Raw genomic sequence first — 20,723 nt, forward strand, 5'->3', positions numbered from 1 at the left:
ATAGGACTGTTCTGCCCCCAATAAGGGGCAATTATATCTTAGTTGGGATCAAGTACAAGGTACTGTTTTATTATTACAGAGAAAAGGGAAACATTTTTTAAAATTGTGAATTATTTCCTTAAAATGAAGTCTATGGGAGATGGGCTTTCTGTAATTCAGAACTTTCTCGATAACGGGTTTCCGGATAACGAGTTCTATACCTGTATTTATAGTTTTCTATTCTATTTATATTTCAACATTTTTATGTCCATATATAAAATATATTTGTAATTCATATTTTCATTTATTTGAATGTATATATTTGAATATCATTTTTATTTGCATATTTTTAACGTATATATATTTTATACAAAATGTATATATTTTTACACTTATTTTTTAAATATTTTTACAATGTAGATATTTGGTATACAGCTAGTAACTTTAAAAACAATATTTTGCTGATTGTTAAATAAATAAATAAATACTGGAAAGTAGGCTCTTGAAACCTGGAGTAAACACAAAGCTGTAGGTGTTTATCTTATCGAGGAAACGCTAAGTTCAGCCGTGGCACAGTAGGCAAAAACATCATTGAAATTCAAAGGCAGCGTTCGCGGAGAAGATGCTTCAATTGGTATGCAAGAGCTGATTCCTTGCCCTGAATGCATTATGATCTGGCAGCATGCTAATACGCCGTGCTATCATAAGCGCCAGATGGAACAGTAGGCAGTACATGTCCCATCAAACCTTAGGAAGATGTATGAATATCCCCACTCTGTGTTAGTAACGGCAATCCTTTGCTTGTGTCCCCAGACTTCATCATTTCTTAGCATTCCATCACCTGCTTCCTCTGTTGTGCGCTTGTCTCCAGGGTACCGGCGTCTCTGCCAGGTGGTAGCGAGCGCATTTCCATTCTATGGCAGCGCAGATACAGGGGACACCAGACACACATCAGGCACAGATTACGGAAAAGGCTTGCATGTTATCCCACTGCTAATTCAATTTATTACTGTTTAAAGGGAGACTAACAAATAACATATTTTTTTTCTGGGACATGTTCATTTTATATCAACTACAAATAGGAATATTTTCATTTTAATACGAATTTGTTTGTTTTTTCTGCCTTCGGTGTGTTTTTTTTTTAATTAAAACCAATATGTAAATGTCTTACAAATATATATTCTGCAGTGTGTTCCGGCATGAATTTAAAATGCAGTGTTTGTAATCCCTTAGGGCTCGCTATTATTTTTATCCCTTTCTGTACAGGGCCATTTAAAAAAAAAACGAAAAAAAAAACAATGCAATAAAAATGCTTCCAAGACGTTCTATGCAGAAAAAGGGCAAGAATCTAATTTGTATGGAGATGGTTTTTATAAATAAATTTGAAATGTGTAAAAGGCGTTTTAAAAATCATCTTTACATGTATTTTCTACAAGTGATATTAAACAAAAAAATGAATGAATAAATCTCAAGGACACGGACACTATTGTAGTGAGGTACAGCCAAGGAAAAGCCAAGGGTATATTAAAATGATGACAGAAATAAAAGGATAATAGAGATTAATTCAGGTTTCAGTACAAAGCCTTTTTCTAATCATGTCTAACTTTGGGGATACAACTGAATATAAGGCAAATAGGGTAATGTTATAAAAAAGTCCAACGTTTGCTCAGATCTAGTAACCAATAGCAACTATTCAGATGTTTGTTTTCAAGCACCAGATCAGTAAATGATACCTGCTGGTTGTTATGGGTTACAAGACAAGTATCAACCTCATACTGCTTATTACATTACCCCAGGGTTGGATTTAAAGATATTGCAGTGCTAGGCCGCTTGGCCCCCACCCCCACCCGCTTGCACGCCCTCACCTACTCCCAGCTGCTGCTACTGCGGTTCCCCTGTTCACCAACACTGGGTGAACTACCTGCCCAGATCAGATATAGCCAGCAGGAGGCATGCCCCCCCCCCCCGAGATCTTTGCTGCCCTAGGCCCAGGCCTTTGTGACTTGCCCACAAATCCAGACCTGCATTACCCAATTAATGTTTAGATACAAAGACTGTAATCCAATGGGCTCACATAACAGTCTGTCCAATCAGCTCATAGATGCACAGTGTTTGGCATTAATATCAGCAACCGCCAGGCCATATTGGTCCATCCATGGAGATCTTTAAAAAAACAATTATAATAGATGACATTTTTCCACCCTGTTGCGCTATTTTTGGTTAGGAAAAGCAATACCTTCTGTTTGTTGGTGCAGATCTGGGGTCTGTGGCAGAGGCCTGGGTTGTCGGAAGTGTTTAATTCTCTTTTAAGGGTAAATATGAAAACTTGCACAGGATAGATAGGATTTCTGAATAGTACACAATCACAACCAGTATCTGTATTTTAAAGATCTTTCTGTGCAGCGCAACTGGTACCTAGCATCTTCCTTATCTTGCATGCTCTGGGCCCAATTTTATCATAGTGTGATAAGGATTAGCTCACCCACACTCCCACTGGCATGAATGGATGATAAATGTTATCATCTTCTGACCAAAACAGGCCTCAGTATTAATTAGAGATGAGAATCTTGGAACACTCCAGAACTGATCAAGGGAAAAGGAATGATGCCGGCATAGTTGCTAGCTTCTAGTCTGAGCTCCAGCGGCTCCAAGCTGCTGATAAGGCTGGAACAGTACGAGTGCTCACATCTCTATAAATCAAGACTGGAGGGTAACTGTGATAGATGTATCGTGTGTATATATATATATATATATATATATAATACCCCATACAGAGCTGCATTGTTTTATATGTATTAGAGTCATAACACTTGCTATTTATATGTTTGGATTATTCTAGGAGCATTCTCATAGACATGTATGGACTGGAAATGTCCCACTGTGTTGCTTAGCAGGGGAACTCACAAGACACCCATAAGTACAAAAACTATTAAAGTCACAAAGATGATGCCTCTAGTACCTTTGTTCAGAAAAGCAAGCAACATGGCACCTCCCTCTTAAAAGTTTTAATGTAAATATATAGAGAAAGAATATTTTGAGCACATAAATAGTATATTTCATTAAAAACATAGGGATACAATAATATGAATCAAGATAATGGTGTTACATTATGAGTTATATTTATTGAAAATGATTATTTATATGATTATATATATACATATGAATAATATTATATCTAAACCTATACCCCAGCCCTGTTGCTCAGCTCTCCAGGTTGCTGACACTACAAAGAGTGATGTTGCTATAATATTGCATTTCAGTTTGATTGCATCTTTCCTATACACAGAACTTCTTCAAGGCTCTGCTATTACATACAATGTTATTTGAAGAAAGATAAGTATATTCAATTGTTAAAACATCTGTTAAATGTGGAAATGTCCATGTTTTTGCATTTGTTATTCCGTTATTGTTGGTGGCATCTGTTTTACTGCCTAGCAGTCTGTACCATGTGTGCAGAAGGGAGCAGCTTTCATACACCATCACCACAACCTTCCCATTGCTATGAATGCACAAGACAGCTAGAGCCAGGCAAGTAAATCTGTAACGATAGAAATATCCAAGCCATAAAGGGGCAGAGACATTAGATAGGAGGACAATGCAGGGAGAGTTGGTTTCTCAGTTTTAAAGGCACAAGTGGAGAACTTAACAGTGTACAGCCTGGGGCCCTCCAGCTGCTGTTGACTTAGAACTTTCACTGACAGCCTCATTCACTGCCTTATGAACGCTCTTTACAGATTACGTGTGAATAGGGGAAAATTTTAAAAAACAGCATGACATGAAATGCCCAGAGCTGTGGGCCATAGGCCTAGGGCTTCCCAGGGCTATCAGAGGATGCTGCAGCTTCCTAGGGCTATCAGATGAGCTAGAAGGCAATAAAATGTATCCATAAAATGTATGGGTGATAATCGGGAGATGGCACATCTAAAAAGGCTGGGGACCACTGATACACAATAAGGAATTTCTATTTCATAAACTATCTCCACAAAGGCATATCTAGAAAGAAAAGAAAGAACCAATTATAATCAAGAAAATGCCTATTTTTATCGTGAACTGGTTGAGGCTAAGCAGAAATAGAGATAACACAAAGAACATAATCAGTCAAAAGTACTGCCAAAACGTCCACTGGTTATCACACACGTTTCTCCATAGCAACCGCACCTTGTCTAGAATACAAAGCCACGTTCAGAGATGAGCAGGTACAAGGCTTTAATTAGTGACTAGTAGGAATTGCTAAATTAAAATAAATGTTCGTCTGACTCCAGGGTGTTCTCATTAGATGAATGTGTTGTTATTCCTTAAACATCTGGTTGGCAAGCAGTCATGTCAGCCTATTGCCTAAATGCCAACAGGGTTTGAAGACGGAGTCAGATGCATTTGGCAGGCAGAAGGGAGTGTGAGGGGAGATACGGATCTCCCAAGCCTTTGATTCAATAACTGTTCCTCGTGTGGATTAGAGGAAATCTACATAATCATCACAATTTCAGCAAAATAAATATCCAACGTAATCTCTGAAATTACACTTTGGGCACCAAGAGGCATTGTTGTATGATATCAATAAAAACAGATCTGTTGTGCACTGCAGCAGAATGCCATTAACAATTACTTGCATTCACCTTACAACTATTTCTTATAAAAATCTCCAGTTCCCCCTTTCTTCCGTGATTCTTAGAATGTATATCCAACCAAAACACTTTTGTAATGGAGATGACAACCATGTGAATTGCCAAATGAAGTACTGCAGTAATAATGGCTAGACACGTTGGGACCCAAGGCAAATATAAGCACTGCCAGTGTTGGACAGATGTTCTGTGAGCCCACCAGCCAAGTGGAGCTCTGGGCCACCTCTGCCAATCATATCAAGGACCACTCCCTCCAGCACTGTCACAGTTGACTAATGACAGGTTGCTAGCCCAGCCCAGCAACATCAGGACCCACTAGGATTTTTCCTTGTATACAGGTTGACCACTCCAACCTTGAGCACTGTGACCACTCCAAACAGACCAACTAAGAACCATTATATGACAAAAAGGTGACAAGTGGCATATAATTACGAGTGGAGCAATCCATTGCTGTGAAATATTATATGCACCAGGGAGGACTAGCTGGAGATCTGTGGGCCAGATGTGGCCCTCCGCAGTATTTTTATGTCGCTGGACTGCCTATGGACTCCATAGACTGTTTTGCATAACATTATTATTTTGATATAACACAGCACATAAACACTGTAGTACTGTAAGTCAACTAACAGGACATCTACATGGAAAGAGAGAGAGAAAACACTGATCTGTGTAATTGGATCTAAAGTCTACATTTTCAGTCACTCATTGGATGGAAATGCTGTATAATTAAGGGTCTTGGGCCAATTACCAGATCCCATAGGATGTGTGGCAGCACCCCTTTTCTGGCCAGCTGAAGAACCTGCAAATCAGTGGTACTGAATCAAGCCAACTGTCCATCTGATCAGACATAATATAAATGCAACAGATTTGAATCACTCACACTAAATTGTCCAGGCACGTTCAAACATATATGGACGGTGTTAAAAACACTTGATGCCAAGGGAAATTTGCTGGTGTGCAATACAGGTCCACAGTGCAACATTAGCGCAATGAACATCCTAATTATAAGTGCACTATATTAAAACTTCTACTCCACCAATCAATTTGAGCAATAAATTCAGAAAGTTGAGCATGATAGGTAAAGTAATCAGCCTCTAGCTCTCCGCTATGGCCAAGAGGAAAATAAGCAATCTCATTTTCTCCCAGCGACTGATATTCAGGATCATTATCATTTGGCTTAGCAGCTTTCATCTAAATAAAACGCCTTTCACCGCCACATGGGCAAACACATTAATGTGTATGTTTATGCTTATTGTATTTATCCGCCATAGAACCCTTCCGTACATGTACACAACTGAAAGCCATCACTGAAATGATAATGTAATGGGGTTTTAACACTGACGAATGCGTTGGGACACTGTTTGTGTCTAGAAAGCTTAATGACCCAGCGCTTTGATTGTTACTGAGAACAGAGAAAAAGCTGATTTAGTAGATCAATAAAAGGCAACAATTTAGCATAATAACGGAAATTTTAAAGCCAACACAAATGCCAACAGTCTTGAAGTCGAACCATTGTGTACTGGATATGGGCTATTAAATGTCTGAACTCAAATAATGTGCAATAAATCATAACAAATCATAATTAGGATTCTAAGTGTTTGATGGGGAGGTGTAATTCAAGTGAAATGCGCTAGGACTAAAGCCAGTCAGGCAGTTATTAGGAGCTGCTGGCAAACTACAACTCCCACATCTTTGTACTAAATCCCAGTAGAAGATGTAGTGTAGGTCTGCAACATCTGGGAATACTGCCTGTGCCTGATTATGCTTCTGAGAATAAGTTCATTTAAAAAAATATTAATGTCCTAATTAAATAATACCGTGTACAAATAGGTAAACAATCAAACTATGTATATACTGGACAGTATTTCTGTACAGGTGTTGAGCCACTAGCCATCACGGAAAGGGAATGCACATTACCTCTGGTTTGCTCACTTGTATTCCTAAACTGGCGAGGTATTGCCTAGGTGCTAATCCCTACTGCCCTCCTCAACAGATTGCTCAGTTAGCTACCCTAACCCTATAGTACATAGGGGTAGTAGTGAGGTAGAGCTAATGTGACCAAGTTAAATCAACATGTTTATCATAATTACTGTATATGTTGCCTCTTTTATGTTATAATTAACACTTAAATTTGACAGTCTTCCAAGGACAGAAGCTCCATTACCATTGCCCCAGGCCCAAATATAAGATTAGGATCATGCAATAAGCATTTGGTCTAAGCAGGTTGTGCTCTATAGTGCCACTAGGTACAGACAAGCCCTGTACTTAATACCAGGGCACTCTTGAACCTTGCAGGTCCTATTTAAATGATACTCAACTGAGGGGGCATTTCAAGGATAGTGTAAATGCTGCCTGCACTCTCTGAATACAGTGCTGCTGGGTACTTTTATTGCAAGTTGCAGTCCATTCTAGGAAGGCAAAGTTCTGCAACGCACAGTGCAACTCAATGTGCAAAGTGCACCATGTCCCATATGTTGTAAATGAGCCCTTACATGTATTTTTCACCAGTTGGATGGTTCTTCATGTATTCCATCTGCTATTGGTAAAATAAACTCCCAGAATCGCTCAATAGTGTTCATGAAATGAATAATGGCAACTAGACAAATATTTATTGGAGCAAACACTGGCCTCATACAATAGGGCTAATTCACTGTGCACCTCTGTGTTTCCTTTTACTAATTCCCATTTGAGCAATAATAACAACATGCACACTTTATAATTTCACAGCACTTACGCACACTCTGTTGCTAAAAAGCTGCTCTCTGGATTTGATGTTAGTAGTAAAATAATGAATATGTCTGACATATAATTGCAAGTACTTTCAGAAATGAAAGGGGTTTCATAAATACAAGTTAGATTTCATCAGCATGACGGGGCCCCCACCATATTGCGCAATAAATAGGCAGCACAGAGGCTGCAAAGAGAACGGTACCCTGGATAGTGCACTTAGAATACACAATTTGCACTAACGTCCAATTATCCCCAAAGCTGGCACTTATGTGTCCATTGTGATTCTGTTTCTGGACTTTTTTAAGCAAATCGTCACTTACGAGGAGTAATGCTGAAAACAGAGAGCCTTAAACACAGTGGCAATAAATGCCAAATCAATTTGCAGCACACAATAAAGACATTTACAGTTTACAATAAGCAATGCACTGTTTTAGTACCCCAGAAAGCAAAACTTTATGATATATTGCTCAAGTGAATGGAAAATGCAGATATGCTATTAAAAAAAAATAGGGTGTCTGGCTGGAGGATGATGGTTAATTTCTACTGGGACCATCTCAACCTTATGTGCAAGTGTTTTGAAAATCTCACATGATGTGGCCATGTGTTAAAAATTACAGCCAGTTAAGTCCTCTGCTAAGAAAAATATGTGGGTAATTTATGAAATGCGCTCCGTGATGGAGATTTCTTAAGTAAAACCAGATTCTACAAACAAATTCATTTTTGAAACATGAACTTTGAGAAAGGAACGGTTCCAAGCACATCTGGAGAGCAGGAGCATTGGAAGGGTGGTCTGACCTAATGCCAGGGCATCTTCTAAAGAAAGATTATTATTGCTGGCCAATGTTGACTGATAACTGACTATCCTTTTATGGAAACAGACTCAAATTAAGCCACAGGCAATAGAGACGTGTTTTGTAGGCCAACATCTGTTTCTTGATATTGCTAAACCAGAGCTGTTAGGTCTGCACTGGGCTTTTTCTTTTTTCCTTTAATATAGGGATATGCGAATAAACATTACTCAGTGGTTTAGCAGACATTTTTCTGCTACAGTAAAATTAAACCAGCAGTACATTCTAAATTATATCAATTTGGATAAGAGGCTTACAGAACAAAGGATAACATTTAGTATCTTTTATTTGCAAATACCTCTAGGCATCCATAACACTAGTTTTGTAGTTTTATAGAGAGACTGATGGCTCAGACAATATACATGTTTGTGCTTCTAGTAAAGCTGGCTTCAAACAAGGAGACTCCAGAAAGAACATTGAGTTGGGTGATTTAGTTGTTGCTTCATAAAGAATTGCTTGTAACACCTTTAGGTAAGTGATCCCCAATCAGTGGTTTAGGAGCAACATGTTGCTCACCTCCCCGTTTTATGTTGCTCCCAGTGGCCTCAAAGTAGATTCCCATTTTTATATTTCTGCCTTGGAGGGAATTTGTGGAGACACAGTTTTACTCCAAGCAGAACATCCTGTAGGCCAGCAGATCACTTGGGGCTACCAAACAGCCAATCAATGTCCTTATTTGGCATCCCCCAAAGAACTATTTTTGTGTGTGGCTCACCAACACTTTTTACAATGGAGCATGGCTCATGAGTAAAAAAGGTCTGGGTTCCCCTCAAAAAAATATCAACTTGTTTAGTGAGCTCAACAAACAAGCACATCTTTGCCAATTTAACAACCCACATTCTGGACCAAATTGGGCTGATTCAATCATTTGGCTCCTTGGCCAGTCATTTGATCATAATGTGGGCTTGGAGAGGACACCAACAGGCCGATCAGCTTAATCAATAACATCATTCACAAAAGGATAAAACTTATATACTGAGCTCTCATGAAGCCCAGGATGCACTACAGGGGTAAAACTATACTAGATGCACTGTCTACAGTCACTCTGAATGACCATGCCCACAATGACATCAAACTGGCCATATTTACACATTAACACATTACTGCTAGACATATTTGCCTTGGATTTTATGCCAACAAGGTATCGAGGTTCAACACTGAAGACCACTAGGTGCTAATAAACAAAGTGTATTACTGAAGCAATATTTGTGTCAAGCAATGTGGCAGCTTCCACACATCTGTAAATGCAAATTGAAATTCTTGGCACACAATATATACCCTCATACCTTACTGATGATCAAAGAGAAAAAACAACCTGAAGATAAAACAAGCAAATCATTATGTTGAATTTGCTTCTAAACGATTGCCGAAAATATTGCTCATTTGAAAAAATAAGCAAATGTTTTGCTTTTTTCTTTCAATTACTGTGCAGTCCATCAGCATACACCAATAAACAGACCAGCTGAGAACTTCTTGCAGATCATCCCACAAACTGTCCCACATGGCTCCACATTTTACCAAAGAGGAATTTCACAGCTGGAATTTTCAAGGGTATATTTATCAACAGGTTAAAGTGTGAGTTCACTTTTTCCTAAATATGCTCCTAAAAATATAACTCAGCATGGGATCCCAAGACAAACAGTCTCTGACCTCCCCTACAAGTAGACCCAACAGTGTGTACTACAATATGCTTTTGTAAGGGCTCCTGTGCACTAATCATTGTACATGCATTTTCTCTGAATGTGAAAATATTTATACCTTATATGTAAGATATCACATTTTTATATTATACATTTGGTTAATGACAACAACAAGGCTTGCTATACTCTATGGGATTATTCCATATAAGTTGTGGTCTGATTGTTCCCCACTTCACAACCACCTTTAACAGTTACTAGTGCAGTCTAATCATACCATAGTAGGATGTCCCTTCTTTAAATGGACACAATGCCTTTAAACTCTCCTACAGAATTGGGATACTTTAAGCAGGCAGAGTTTTTTGGTATCTTTCTGGACAGTCTATGAGAAGTCTATGTTTTGTAGGCCACAACCTTCTGGTGTGAGATCACAGGCACTGGGTGCTAGGTAATACCTCAGAGATAAGGGTATAAAGCTAGAAAATATAAATATCATTTAATGTACATACTCATAGGTTAGCAGCCCTGTAACAATGATGACCAGTGCCTTTAAAGTTGTCCCATTCTTCTAATCTAATTAAACCATCATCTGAGTGTCACTGACAATGGACATGCTCAGCTCTGTGTGTTCTGGGCTGCTATAAATGTTAAAAGTTTAAAACATTACTAGAAAGTGAGTGTGTGCATAGAATTTGATGCTACAGGATTGATTATCCCAGAGTACACTTGGCTGCTATGAATCTGAATTAATTAACAATCATACTTGAATAGTGAATGTTATATTGTGAGTTGGCCCCTAAGCTCAAGTAATTGACTGCTGCCCAGAGCATGTACAGGTATGGGATCCCTTATCCGGAAACCCATTATCCAGAAAGTTACAAATTACGTAAAGGCCATCTCCCATAGATGCCACTATAAGCAAATAATTCTAATTTTTAAAAATGATTTCCCTTTTCTCTGTAATAATAAAACAGAACCTTGTACTTGATCCCAACTAAGATATAATTACCCCTTATTGGGGGCAGAACAGCCCTATTGGGTTTATTTAATGGTTAAATGATTCCCTTTTCTCTGTAATAATAAAACAGTACCTGTACTTGATCCCAACTAAGATATAATTACCCCTTATTGGGGGCAGAACAGCCCTATTGGGTTTATTTAATGGTTAAATGATTCCCTTTTCTCTGTAATAATAAAACAGTACCTGTACTTGATCCCAACTAAGATATAATTAATCCTTATTGGGGGAAAACAATCCAATTGGGTTTATTCAATATTTAAATTATTTTTAGCAGACTCAAGTTAAGGAGATTCAAATTATGGAAAGATCTCTTATCCGGAAAACCCCATGTCCCTAGCATTCTGGATAACAGGTCCCATACCTGTACTATGAATCAAATAACCAAATCTGGGAGCTACTAGGGGAAACTTCAGGGGCACAGATCTTCCCTGGTAAATGGCTGTGTTGGACTTGGGCTGGTACAAAAGCCCAAAGCTGCAGCATTCTCAACCTATGTCTTTGTAAGCCTGAGTTCTCCTTTAAGCAAAACTAAAATGTAAAGCTAAGCCAGTAACTATTTCATACAAGTCAGAGGAAAGAAAGGGAAAGTTTGTCTGTTTCTTTTAGACAAACACAAATGAAAACAGAAAATCTTCTTCCAGTAAAACACACGGGAAGTGCTTAGAAGAGCCATGGTACAGCAAACAAAAGCTTCCCCCATTTGCTGCAAAGCTGCACACAGCAACAATACTTTCCTACATGGAACCATGTACATGTACAGGTATCGGACCCCTTATCCGGAAACCCGTTATCCAGAAAGCTCCGAATTACGGAAAGCCTGTCTCCAATAGACTCCATTTTAATCAAATAATTCAGAATTTTAAAACTGATTTCCTTTTTCTATGTGGAAATAAAACAGTACCTTGTAATTGATCCCAACTAAGATATAATTAATCCTTATTGGATGCAAAACAATCCTATTGGGTTTAATTATTGTTTTATTGATTTTTTAGTAGACTTAAGGTATTGAGATCCAAATTATGGAAAGACCCCTTATCCCGAATACCCTTGGTCCCGAGCATTCTGGATAATGGGTCCTATACCTGTATTATAAAATACTGGTTTTGTGTTTCCTCTAGGTTCTGTAGCTGGAAGGTGCTAAATGAAAGAGAATAAACATGGGCCAACCTATTGTTTACTTCACTCGAGCCCACTTGGGCATGGCTGACCACTTAAAGAAAAGTAGAATGAAAAAAGGAAAATTTGCTGCGCTGTGAACAGATTGGGAGACAGTTCAACCTACAAAAAAATAAAAAATAAAAGAGAAAAACTACAGATGGGTGTCAAAAATAGCCAAGTGTCAGATTTGCTCAAGTATCTGTATTCTGGCACATGCTCCTAGTCACAGCTGTTAATGCATTCTCCGTTTCCAAGTGCTGCTTGGCACTCACAACACACATTTGCAAACACGAGGGCTTGCTACTACTTTTAGAGAAAGGCAGTAATAATTTAAGCTTGTTTAACTAGGAATGTGGTATAAATACTGTTGACAGTTTCAATGAGCATTTTTTTTTTTATTGGTATCAGTAATTTTGCCCTTGTGAAGAGAAAGGCAGCCCTGTGTAGCACTGCACTCCTAGGCTCTCGCGTCTGATTAATTCATATTTAAACTTTATTAGCTTTACTTTTCAAAGCATTTCCCAAGTATAAACACCACGCGTTTCACATTAGAAGCTCTTAATCATCGAGCCTCATTCTGCACCCCGTGGAAGGCTGATTTTTATTTATTGTTAATTTTCTTTGTATTTTTATTGTCAAAGTCAATACAACATGCATTATCTATACCGTTCTCTAAATATAAATACAGGTGATGATAATAGGAGGAAAAGCAACGCAAGCAGAAAATAAAAAAATATAAAGATCAAGGTATTAATGCAGGATTTTCCCAAAATGTTGTTAATGCTATATACATATTTGTGCCTGGTTCCACCATAGTTTAAATCCATGAACAAAACAGAAGGGGAAAATACCAATGCCAGTAGGAGGATGTATAGCTCTGGCTATATTTTACTGCTCATAAATTCTCCCCATAATGACGCATAAAGCACTTACCATGCTCTAAAACTAATGTAGCAAACTGACCTCTGACCTGCGATCGCCTTTATTTATTCAGATCATCCAGAAGCCCTTAAAGGCCTTTGAGGCAACGACAAGCCAAAAGAGGCTCGCTCCCTTGACACTAAAGCAGCTTCAGAAGCCTCAAGCATTCCAGCCCGGCTCTGTGACCACAGAACAACCCTATTAAAAAACATTCTCCAAACAACTGGCAATACCTTCACAGAAATGTGACCACAGCAAGCTGGCAGTCAGACGCTGTTTCAAAACACCATCTGTGAGGTGCACTATCTCTGAGACGGAGAAACAGCATGGCCTACCTAAATAAAGCAAAATCTACCAATGCCTACCCACGGCAGGGATTTCTCTGTGCTTCACCCCCCCACCATCTCCCACGGCTTGTTAAACAGCCTTTCACCCCATTCAGGGCTATGCAAAGCATTGCACAGCCTGCCAGTGGTGGTATTAGAGTAGCTGAGAAAAGGGGATTTCTCCAGAGCCCCAGAATCTGAAAGGCCAAAAATATATAGACAAATATGAAAGACATATATATATATAATTATTCCCCTACCCCAATCAGTCAGTGGCCCCCTGCCTTTCTGCATTCCCAGGGCCCCCTGTACTCTGCAGCCTTCACATTCTTTTTAACTTAAAAACCCAGGAATAAAAAAAAAGAAAAAAAGTTCTTCTTCTTTTTCATTGGTTTCCTAGAATAATTCCAGATGTGTTTTCACTGGCAGCGAATCTCATATTGGGGACTGGACCTGCGTCCAAAATTAATATTTTCTTCTGCATATTTGACCGGAAAAAAAAAAACAGAAACATTTCCCATCCACGGCAAGAAGTGTAACTGGTTCTGCAGGGATTGTAGGATATTTGTTCTGCAGCAGACCATTAATTCACACTATGGCAATATATATATTTCTATAGCTACACTATATAGCACAAAGAGAGTATATGGAAAGTGTTGTATACACAATATCAGATTATTTTACAGAACGAGTCCCTTCCAAGCTCAGTTCTGCTATTCGACTTATCTGCAGCTATCTTCTCAGCCTCCCACTGCACATGCAGAGACAAACAATCTAGTGACACAGCCCCATGAAGAAGGCATTCAGACTTACCAGGCATCATAGACAGATATAAATCACTGGGGCAGAGCTGCCTCCCAGTCTACAGGAGCCTGCTGGAATGGGCTAGTGGGCTGCTGCTGCTGCTCAGGATTGGGAGGCTAGCCATGAGGGTTGCCGTTGCTGCTGCTGTAGGCAGGATGCACAGACAGATGGAGAGCTGACACTCCGTGTTGCACTTGGAGCAGAAATGTGAATGATGACAGGAGCACATGTGGCCTTGAACCCAGCCCTGTCTCTTCAGGCAGAACAATGACAAGGATATGTATGTGTGTGTGTGTGTTTGCGTGTGCAAATTATCCACAATCCCTAGGTTTCTCCTGCTGACTGCCTCTCTCCCTCTCGCTACTGATTCATGGCACACAGACAAGGCAGATAGGACGACCTGCTTACAATTCAATGATTCAGCTCTTTGCCCAGAAAATCAATGAGCCCCTTTCTGCAGAGTCCCAGTGCTATTTACATTACTGGACTTGCTTGGTGCAATTGCCTTAGACTTTTCCTACCATTCCATTTCATACAAGAAAAAATGCTTTCATAGTTATAAATGTAACAGTTTAGCTCAATGAACAAAAGTATCCAAAGCCTTCCCATTGAATTGTGTGTAAAAAAAAAAAACCAGACTGAGTACAGGACATTTATGGCAAGGCAGCACCCCCTGGGAATGTTGGATTGATATGCTCCAAACATTTACAGCTCTCTATTCTGCCTTAGCATGCTGATCCGTAGGACATGAAAACAAAATATTCCCTGCCATGTTCTTTCAAAGCTTAACAATCATGTCCTCCTGCTTGTGAATTTTGTACACCCTTAAATGTTTATCCTTCCAGTGGAAAAGAACACATGCCTGACTGAGGTTCAATGCACTCTTCCCTAATAAGCTTTAATGGACACCATGATACATAAAACGGCATGCCTTTGTTACAGTGCTTTATCTGAGGCTGGCTATTTTCCTCTCAGCGGTGCCTCTTTAGTCCTTTGTATAAGATCCTTACCTCATAGGAGAAACATACGCCTGACAAGCTTGTCCTATGTGGCACACTCAGGTTTCTACACAAAACGCCAAAGCTTCGGGAAAATAGCTGCTGTTTAAAAGTCTCTCTTTGAACATAACCCTTGGAGAACCTTTCTGCTGTCTCTGTAGAACATCTTTGCAACACATGAGGAGCAGCACACACACTGGCTTCCTTTAAAGTACCTTCCCCGGTATAGGTTTCAGTCAAGGAAAGCTGAAGCAATTATTCTATTCCAGATCTTCAGGAAGCCCCTCTTTGCATGGTTACAGCAGAGCCCAGACGAGCAGTTGGCTGAATCCTTAACTCTTGCGCAGCCATCTGGTCCCCATTCTCTCTCTCGCTCTCTCTATACATCCATTTCTTGCCTCTAATGAAGCCACATTTACATGTTGCAGAGCATTAGCTGATGGCAAATTCCACCCTGCCTGTTCTATACAGTGGCTAATGAGATGTATGTGTATAATGTGACAAAATGTCCCCTCCTCCCTCCGTGTCTTCCTTCTGCATTTATAAGCAAGAGGCATCTGTGCTTCCAATACACAACCGGGCACCTATAAAGCACATTTATACTGAGATATGGACCTTCTGCCAAAAGACTTCACAATTACTTGAGCTGGTGATGACTATTTCAGGTTTAGGCTAATGGTACACAGAAATATTTGTCATATTTACACCAATAGCACAAGTTAAAAAAAAAATACTCTGCACTCTAGAGTGTAGGGTCTGAAGCTGCCCATGACAAGGTCAAGCATTGAGTCTTACAGGAGACCCATCAGGTTAATGCATTTCTCAACTAATTGGATTTATCCAGCCATCTGATCAAGCCCCAATAAGATATTGGTCAGGGAGACTGATGTTTTGCCTCCAAACATGGGCCAAAAAAAATCTACTGACTGGTATAGGAATTATCAGTGATGTTGGCCCCTTATGGCTAGCTTAAGACAAGAAAGTTAATTTGCCCCAGACCAATGGAGGCAAAACAGTGGTTTAAGCTCAGCCTAAAAGTCTACCAACAGACCCAAAGGCTTCAGCTTCTGGACCCTATGAAGAGCTTCATCATCACAGAGATGGGTCCCTACTGGCTTGATGTCATTAATAAGAGTTGCAAACTGCAACTCCCAGAATCCCATGGGCACCTGACTGTCGGAAGTCCACTCTCCTAATCACTGAGCCACTCCTGTGCCAAACATGCAATTATACTGCCCTCAGTAAGGCACTTTAACATTTTAAAAGAATTATCTAAATCACATCAGATAATTCCTAACAAAACAGCAAAAAACAACCCATTAGCCTATTCCTGTATAAATTCTACACACTCTTCAGCTCTGTGGAAAATGTTGGTGCTCCATAAATCCCTGATCCAAAAAAAATACTCTCTGGCAGGGCGCACCCCACAGGCGTTCAGCAGTAAGTTACCAAAAATAAATCCCCCTTCCCTATGCAAAGTGATTATGCATGTTTGTGTGTGTAAAAAAAAAAAGGCTTTTAAAGTTGTTATCTGACTGCAGTAATTGCCACTTTAAATTGATGCACGTCAACAGAAGCAAGATCCCTGGAGATTGTCACCTTACAGCCGAGCGTGGCAGGGCTTTGACAGGATGCCGGTGCATCTGAGAATACTCCAGTGTTTTTCCCAGGCAATGAAGCAAGCAGCTGCAAGCTCCCTCTTTCTTTCTCTCCTTCTTCTCATGGTTTCATTCAGCATGGAAGCACGCGTCAGCCCTCTCTCAAGCTACAGCTATATATATATATACATACATATATTTCACATAGAATTTGCATTATTTAAAAACCTCTCCGTGGGTGCAAACCGGGTTTCAGACATTATAAAGAGGATTAAACACATCACTGGGCCTGCGTTAAACATTACATTAGCCATAGTGGAGCAGGCTAAATAACTGTTGTGTTTAAATGGCGCTCTAAAAGGTATCAAGAGGCCTTTTGATATACATCTTAAAAGCATCATAATGAACAGGTTGGCTTTAGATACAGACACGAGCCGAGTGCTAAATTCCAACTAGGAGCCACATCTTTTTTTTTTTTCCATGAACCTATAGCATAAAAATGCATTTATTTAAAAAAATAAAAATCAACTCACCGAAAGGGCCCGGGAGGCTGTGAAAATGCATCTGTGCTGCGTGCCAGTTATCAGACAAGGAGCTCAAGAGTGTTTTCTCCCTCTGGTCTCTTTAAGTTTGCCCAGAATTCACGCTGCTTTTGAGCACCCGTGGGATGATACATGCTCAATTCATGACTCTGGCCAGTGGGCATTAAGTGAGTGTTTTGAATAGACACTGAAACCTCATTGATCCTACTTAAAAGCAAAACAGCCAACCCAACCTCTCTATCCCATCTGCTCCGGCCTGACACCTCCTATTCAGCCTAAGAGAATTAATCGTCTTGGATATTCTAACCCACCAAATAAAGGCACTCTTTTAAGCAGGGCTGCATTAACACAGAGAAAAACAAGGGCAAAACGGGTTCAAATGAGGCATTTTACTCCTAGATGTCTTTAACAAAGCTGAATAAGGCCTTCCCTGACTTCCCATGTGCAAGACTTGATAAACTGAATGGGGAGCCACTCAACGATCAGCCAACGAGCTTTGATGAATGGTCAATAGACTTTCATTTGAGGGTGGGCTTAAAGGCTTATGTGACCCTCCAGCTTGAGAGGGCGGACTGGCTAATGCCTACATTTCACCGTTTCATTCTCAGACCACTGGCTACCAATGGAGGCTGGCACACCGGAAAACAACATTTTCTGGGCGAGCGCTAGCAGAGAAAATACCAGGCAATTTTGAGGCTTTCAAATTCAAATTTGCAGACTTTTCTTTTGCTGTCACAAATTTTCCACCTAGCTGGAAGCCATTAGTGTTTCCCTAAAAGTGCCCCGCTGACAGGGCACACCCACCTAATGTGGGAGCTGGGTGGATGGGTATGTGGTTTTCATAGTCCCTTGTTAGGCTTAATGCTAGCTTGCAAATCAATTATATATGGTGCCCGGTACATTGCATTAATTATTGTTTTTGTTCAAGGACCAACAAAATACTAATAGATTCCCTGGGTAGCATGATGTTAATAATTTAAATATATGCCGCAGGGCGTAGACATTTAGACAAATATATTGCACCTGTATAAAGTGCAGATAATAGCCCAGCACTGCACTGGGGGAATTTAATTGATACCACTATATAGAAAGCAGAGGAGTGCTGAGCAGTTGGGCAAAGGGAACACAAATCTCTTGCCTGGAAATGCCTGCATAATAGGGAAACCAGCAATATATATATGGGCAAGTTATTATGTAACCTGCAGCTGTCCTGGGACTACAACTCCCAGAATCCACTCACATCCTAGTTGCAGTTTGGATTATAAAAAAATGGGGCCTCCAATAAGCTTGGAACTTGCCATAACATATAAGATGTTGGCTGATTGGCATTATATTATTATATTATATCGGTTTGTACATTATGCAATGCCCAGCCCTGGTTAATATAACATTGTAATTCAGACTGAACTGCTAAAAAATGGCCGCATTGAAATGCACTAAATTCATTGGCCATTCTGCTGAAAAGCCTTTGTTTTAATGTCAAGTCCCTCTTCATTGTGACTGATGGAGAGTTGGTTTTGTTAAGATGCAAGGGTGATTGCCTATGCTCCAATGAACCTTCCCTCCTCTCGTCACCAGAGAGACAAAACCCTGTATCTGTGCTGGGAGCTGGCTGCCATCTGGCCAGTTTCCTCCCCATGCCCGTCCCAGAGCTCACACTTAACAGGCGCAAATGCTCTGCTCCGGAGCTCTACGGGGCTAGCCCTCAATTAACAATCTCACATGTTCTGTTTGTAGTCTTGTAACCATCAATGCTAATGAGAGCAAGGAAAGAAGGCAGCTTGCAGGACAATAGAGCTTCTCCAGATCTCAAGCACATATGTGTCTTCTAGCTTGTTGGCCTACAACTCCTGGCATTCCCCTGAGAGCTGCAGACTGGCAATAGGGTGCAGAGAGTTTTATTTCAATAACAGCTAAGCACTGGCTGATTGAATTAAACTAATGGAGTCCACAGAGGCTGTTTGGCCCCAGGCCCTGCTAACACGAGGGGAGCCCCCCCCCAATCACCACCAAAACAAAGAGCAACACAGGAGGTGGGCGTTTACCCCCCCTTGCTGGAAATCATTAATGTACCCCTTTAATCACAAAGCTGGACTATGCTTAAAGCATATATTAAATATTATTCTGTCTGACAGCTGCTTTAAGTCACATCAGAGATATTCAGTCTGGATCCATGCTGAACTACAACTCCCAGAAACCCACCGGCAAGTTCTCCAAATCAAAACGTCAATACGCCATAACTACCTAAATATACCCATACCTAAAAGCAGTGTCAGCCATACTGTCCATGTCTGTGATGTCAACAGGACACGCCTCCTGCAACTGCACAGCTGGAACTGCTTTTAGTTTTTTTCCAAAGATGCTTAGCCAATAGAATTTTCTTCACAAAACAGGGCCAAAGGTATTGAAATCTGCTGTGTTTTAAGTAGCCATTTTTAATGACAGGCACTGGGGATGCAAAATACACACATGCAGCTGGTCATTTGTAAAAATTGGCACCTATCCTAAACCCCTCATGTTATCATAATCAGACCCCTCCCCAGAACTGAGGGCTGAAATAGCAGATAAAGGGCTGTTGTCTCTTTATTTCATCACACTATATACACTATGAGTGAATGCGGCGTGCCAGCCAATAGAACTTAAGCATGGCGCTAACATGCACAAGGTGCGATTAAACATCCCATAAATAGACCACACTCAGAAACCTGATGATAGAGTATGCTGACAGCACGGCCTGAATTGTATTCAATTCCAAACATTAAATTCCACAGGCAGTCGTCCTTCCAAAGTAACCGGCGGCTGCCATACAGCTGCAGCCCCTCATTGCCCCCTGTATTATCTAAATGAACATGACTGTGGAGCAGTGGAATGCCTGGAATTTCTATGGAGTCGCTTTCTCCTGGATCCACCAGGTGGAGCAAACAATCAGCGCCTGCGAATCCCCACAGCCAAGTGCTCCAGTGAATCAGCCCCAGTGTCATTGAGCCCAATGGCTAGCAGAACATATTTCTAAGTGATCACAGCTTCATTAATATGATGTGTTCTAATATCCACACACACACACATATATATTTATACGCATCTATCTTCAAGGGTTTTATATAAAGACTTGGCTGGGACCTTGGATATGTCATTGCAATGGTGGAGCTTACAGTCTAAAACCCTGGAATATTGTGCCCTGGCACTATCTATATATCATCAATATATCGCCTATCTATCCATCTCTGACTATCTATCTCTGTCTGTCATCTATGTATATATCACCTATCTATCTATCATCTATCACCTATCTATGCATCTCTAACTATCTATCTCTGTCTGTCATCTATCTATATATCACCTATCTATATCTATATATCACCTATCTATGCATCTCTATCTATCTCTGTCTGTCATCTATGTATATATCACCTATCTATCTATCTATATATCACCTATCTATGCATCTCTGACTATCTATCTCTGTCTGTCATCTATCTATATATCACCTATCTATATCTATATATCACCTATCTATGCATCTCTATCTATCTCTGTCTGTC

At 40.1% G+C, this 20,723-nt stretch overlaps 1 protein-coding gene across 4 annotated transcripts in view; it reads right to left on the reverse strand.

The window, feature by feature from the left end:
* Positions 1 to 20,723, reverse strand: part of runx1t1 (RUNX1 translocation partner 1) — a 100,151-nt gene that overhangs the window by 51,700 nt on the left and 27,728 nt on the right. The window contains exon 1 of one of the 4 annotated variants that reach the window (XM_004915148.3): positions 17,173 to 18,231. The exons of 1 other annotated variant lie outside the window; for it this stretch is intronic. In XM_004915148.3, coding sequence (XP_004915205.1) covers positions 17,173 to 17,203 — 31 coding nt within the window. In that variant the 5' untranslated portion in view covers positions 17,204 to 18,231. Of the gene's footprint in view, positions 1 to 14,052; positions 14,423 to 15,053; positions 15,442 to 17,172; positions 18,232 to 20,723 lie in introns of those variants that run through there. 2 more of the 4 variants (XM_004915150.4, XM_004915149.4) reach the window with 2 other exon arrangements.

Source organism: Xenopus tropicalis, chromosome 6 (assembly GCF_000004195.4).
Source record: "Xenopus tropicalis strain Nigerian chromosome 6, UCB_Xtro_10.0, whole genome shotgun sequence".
NCBI classification, from domain to species: Eukaryota; Metazoa; Chordata; class Amphibia; order Anura; family Pipidae; genus Xenopus; species Xenopus tropicalis.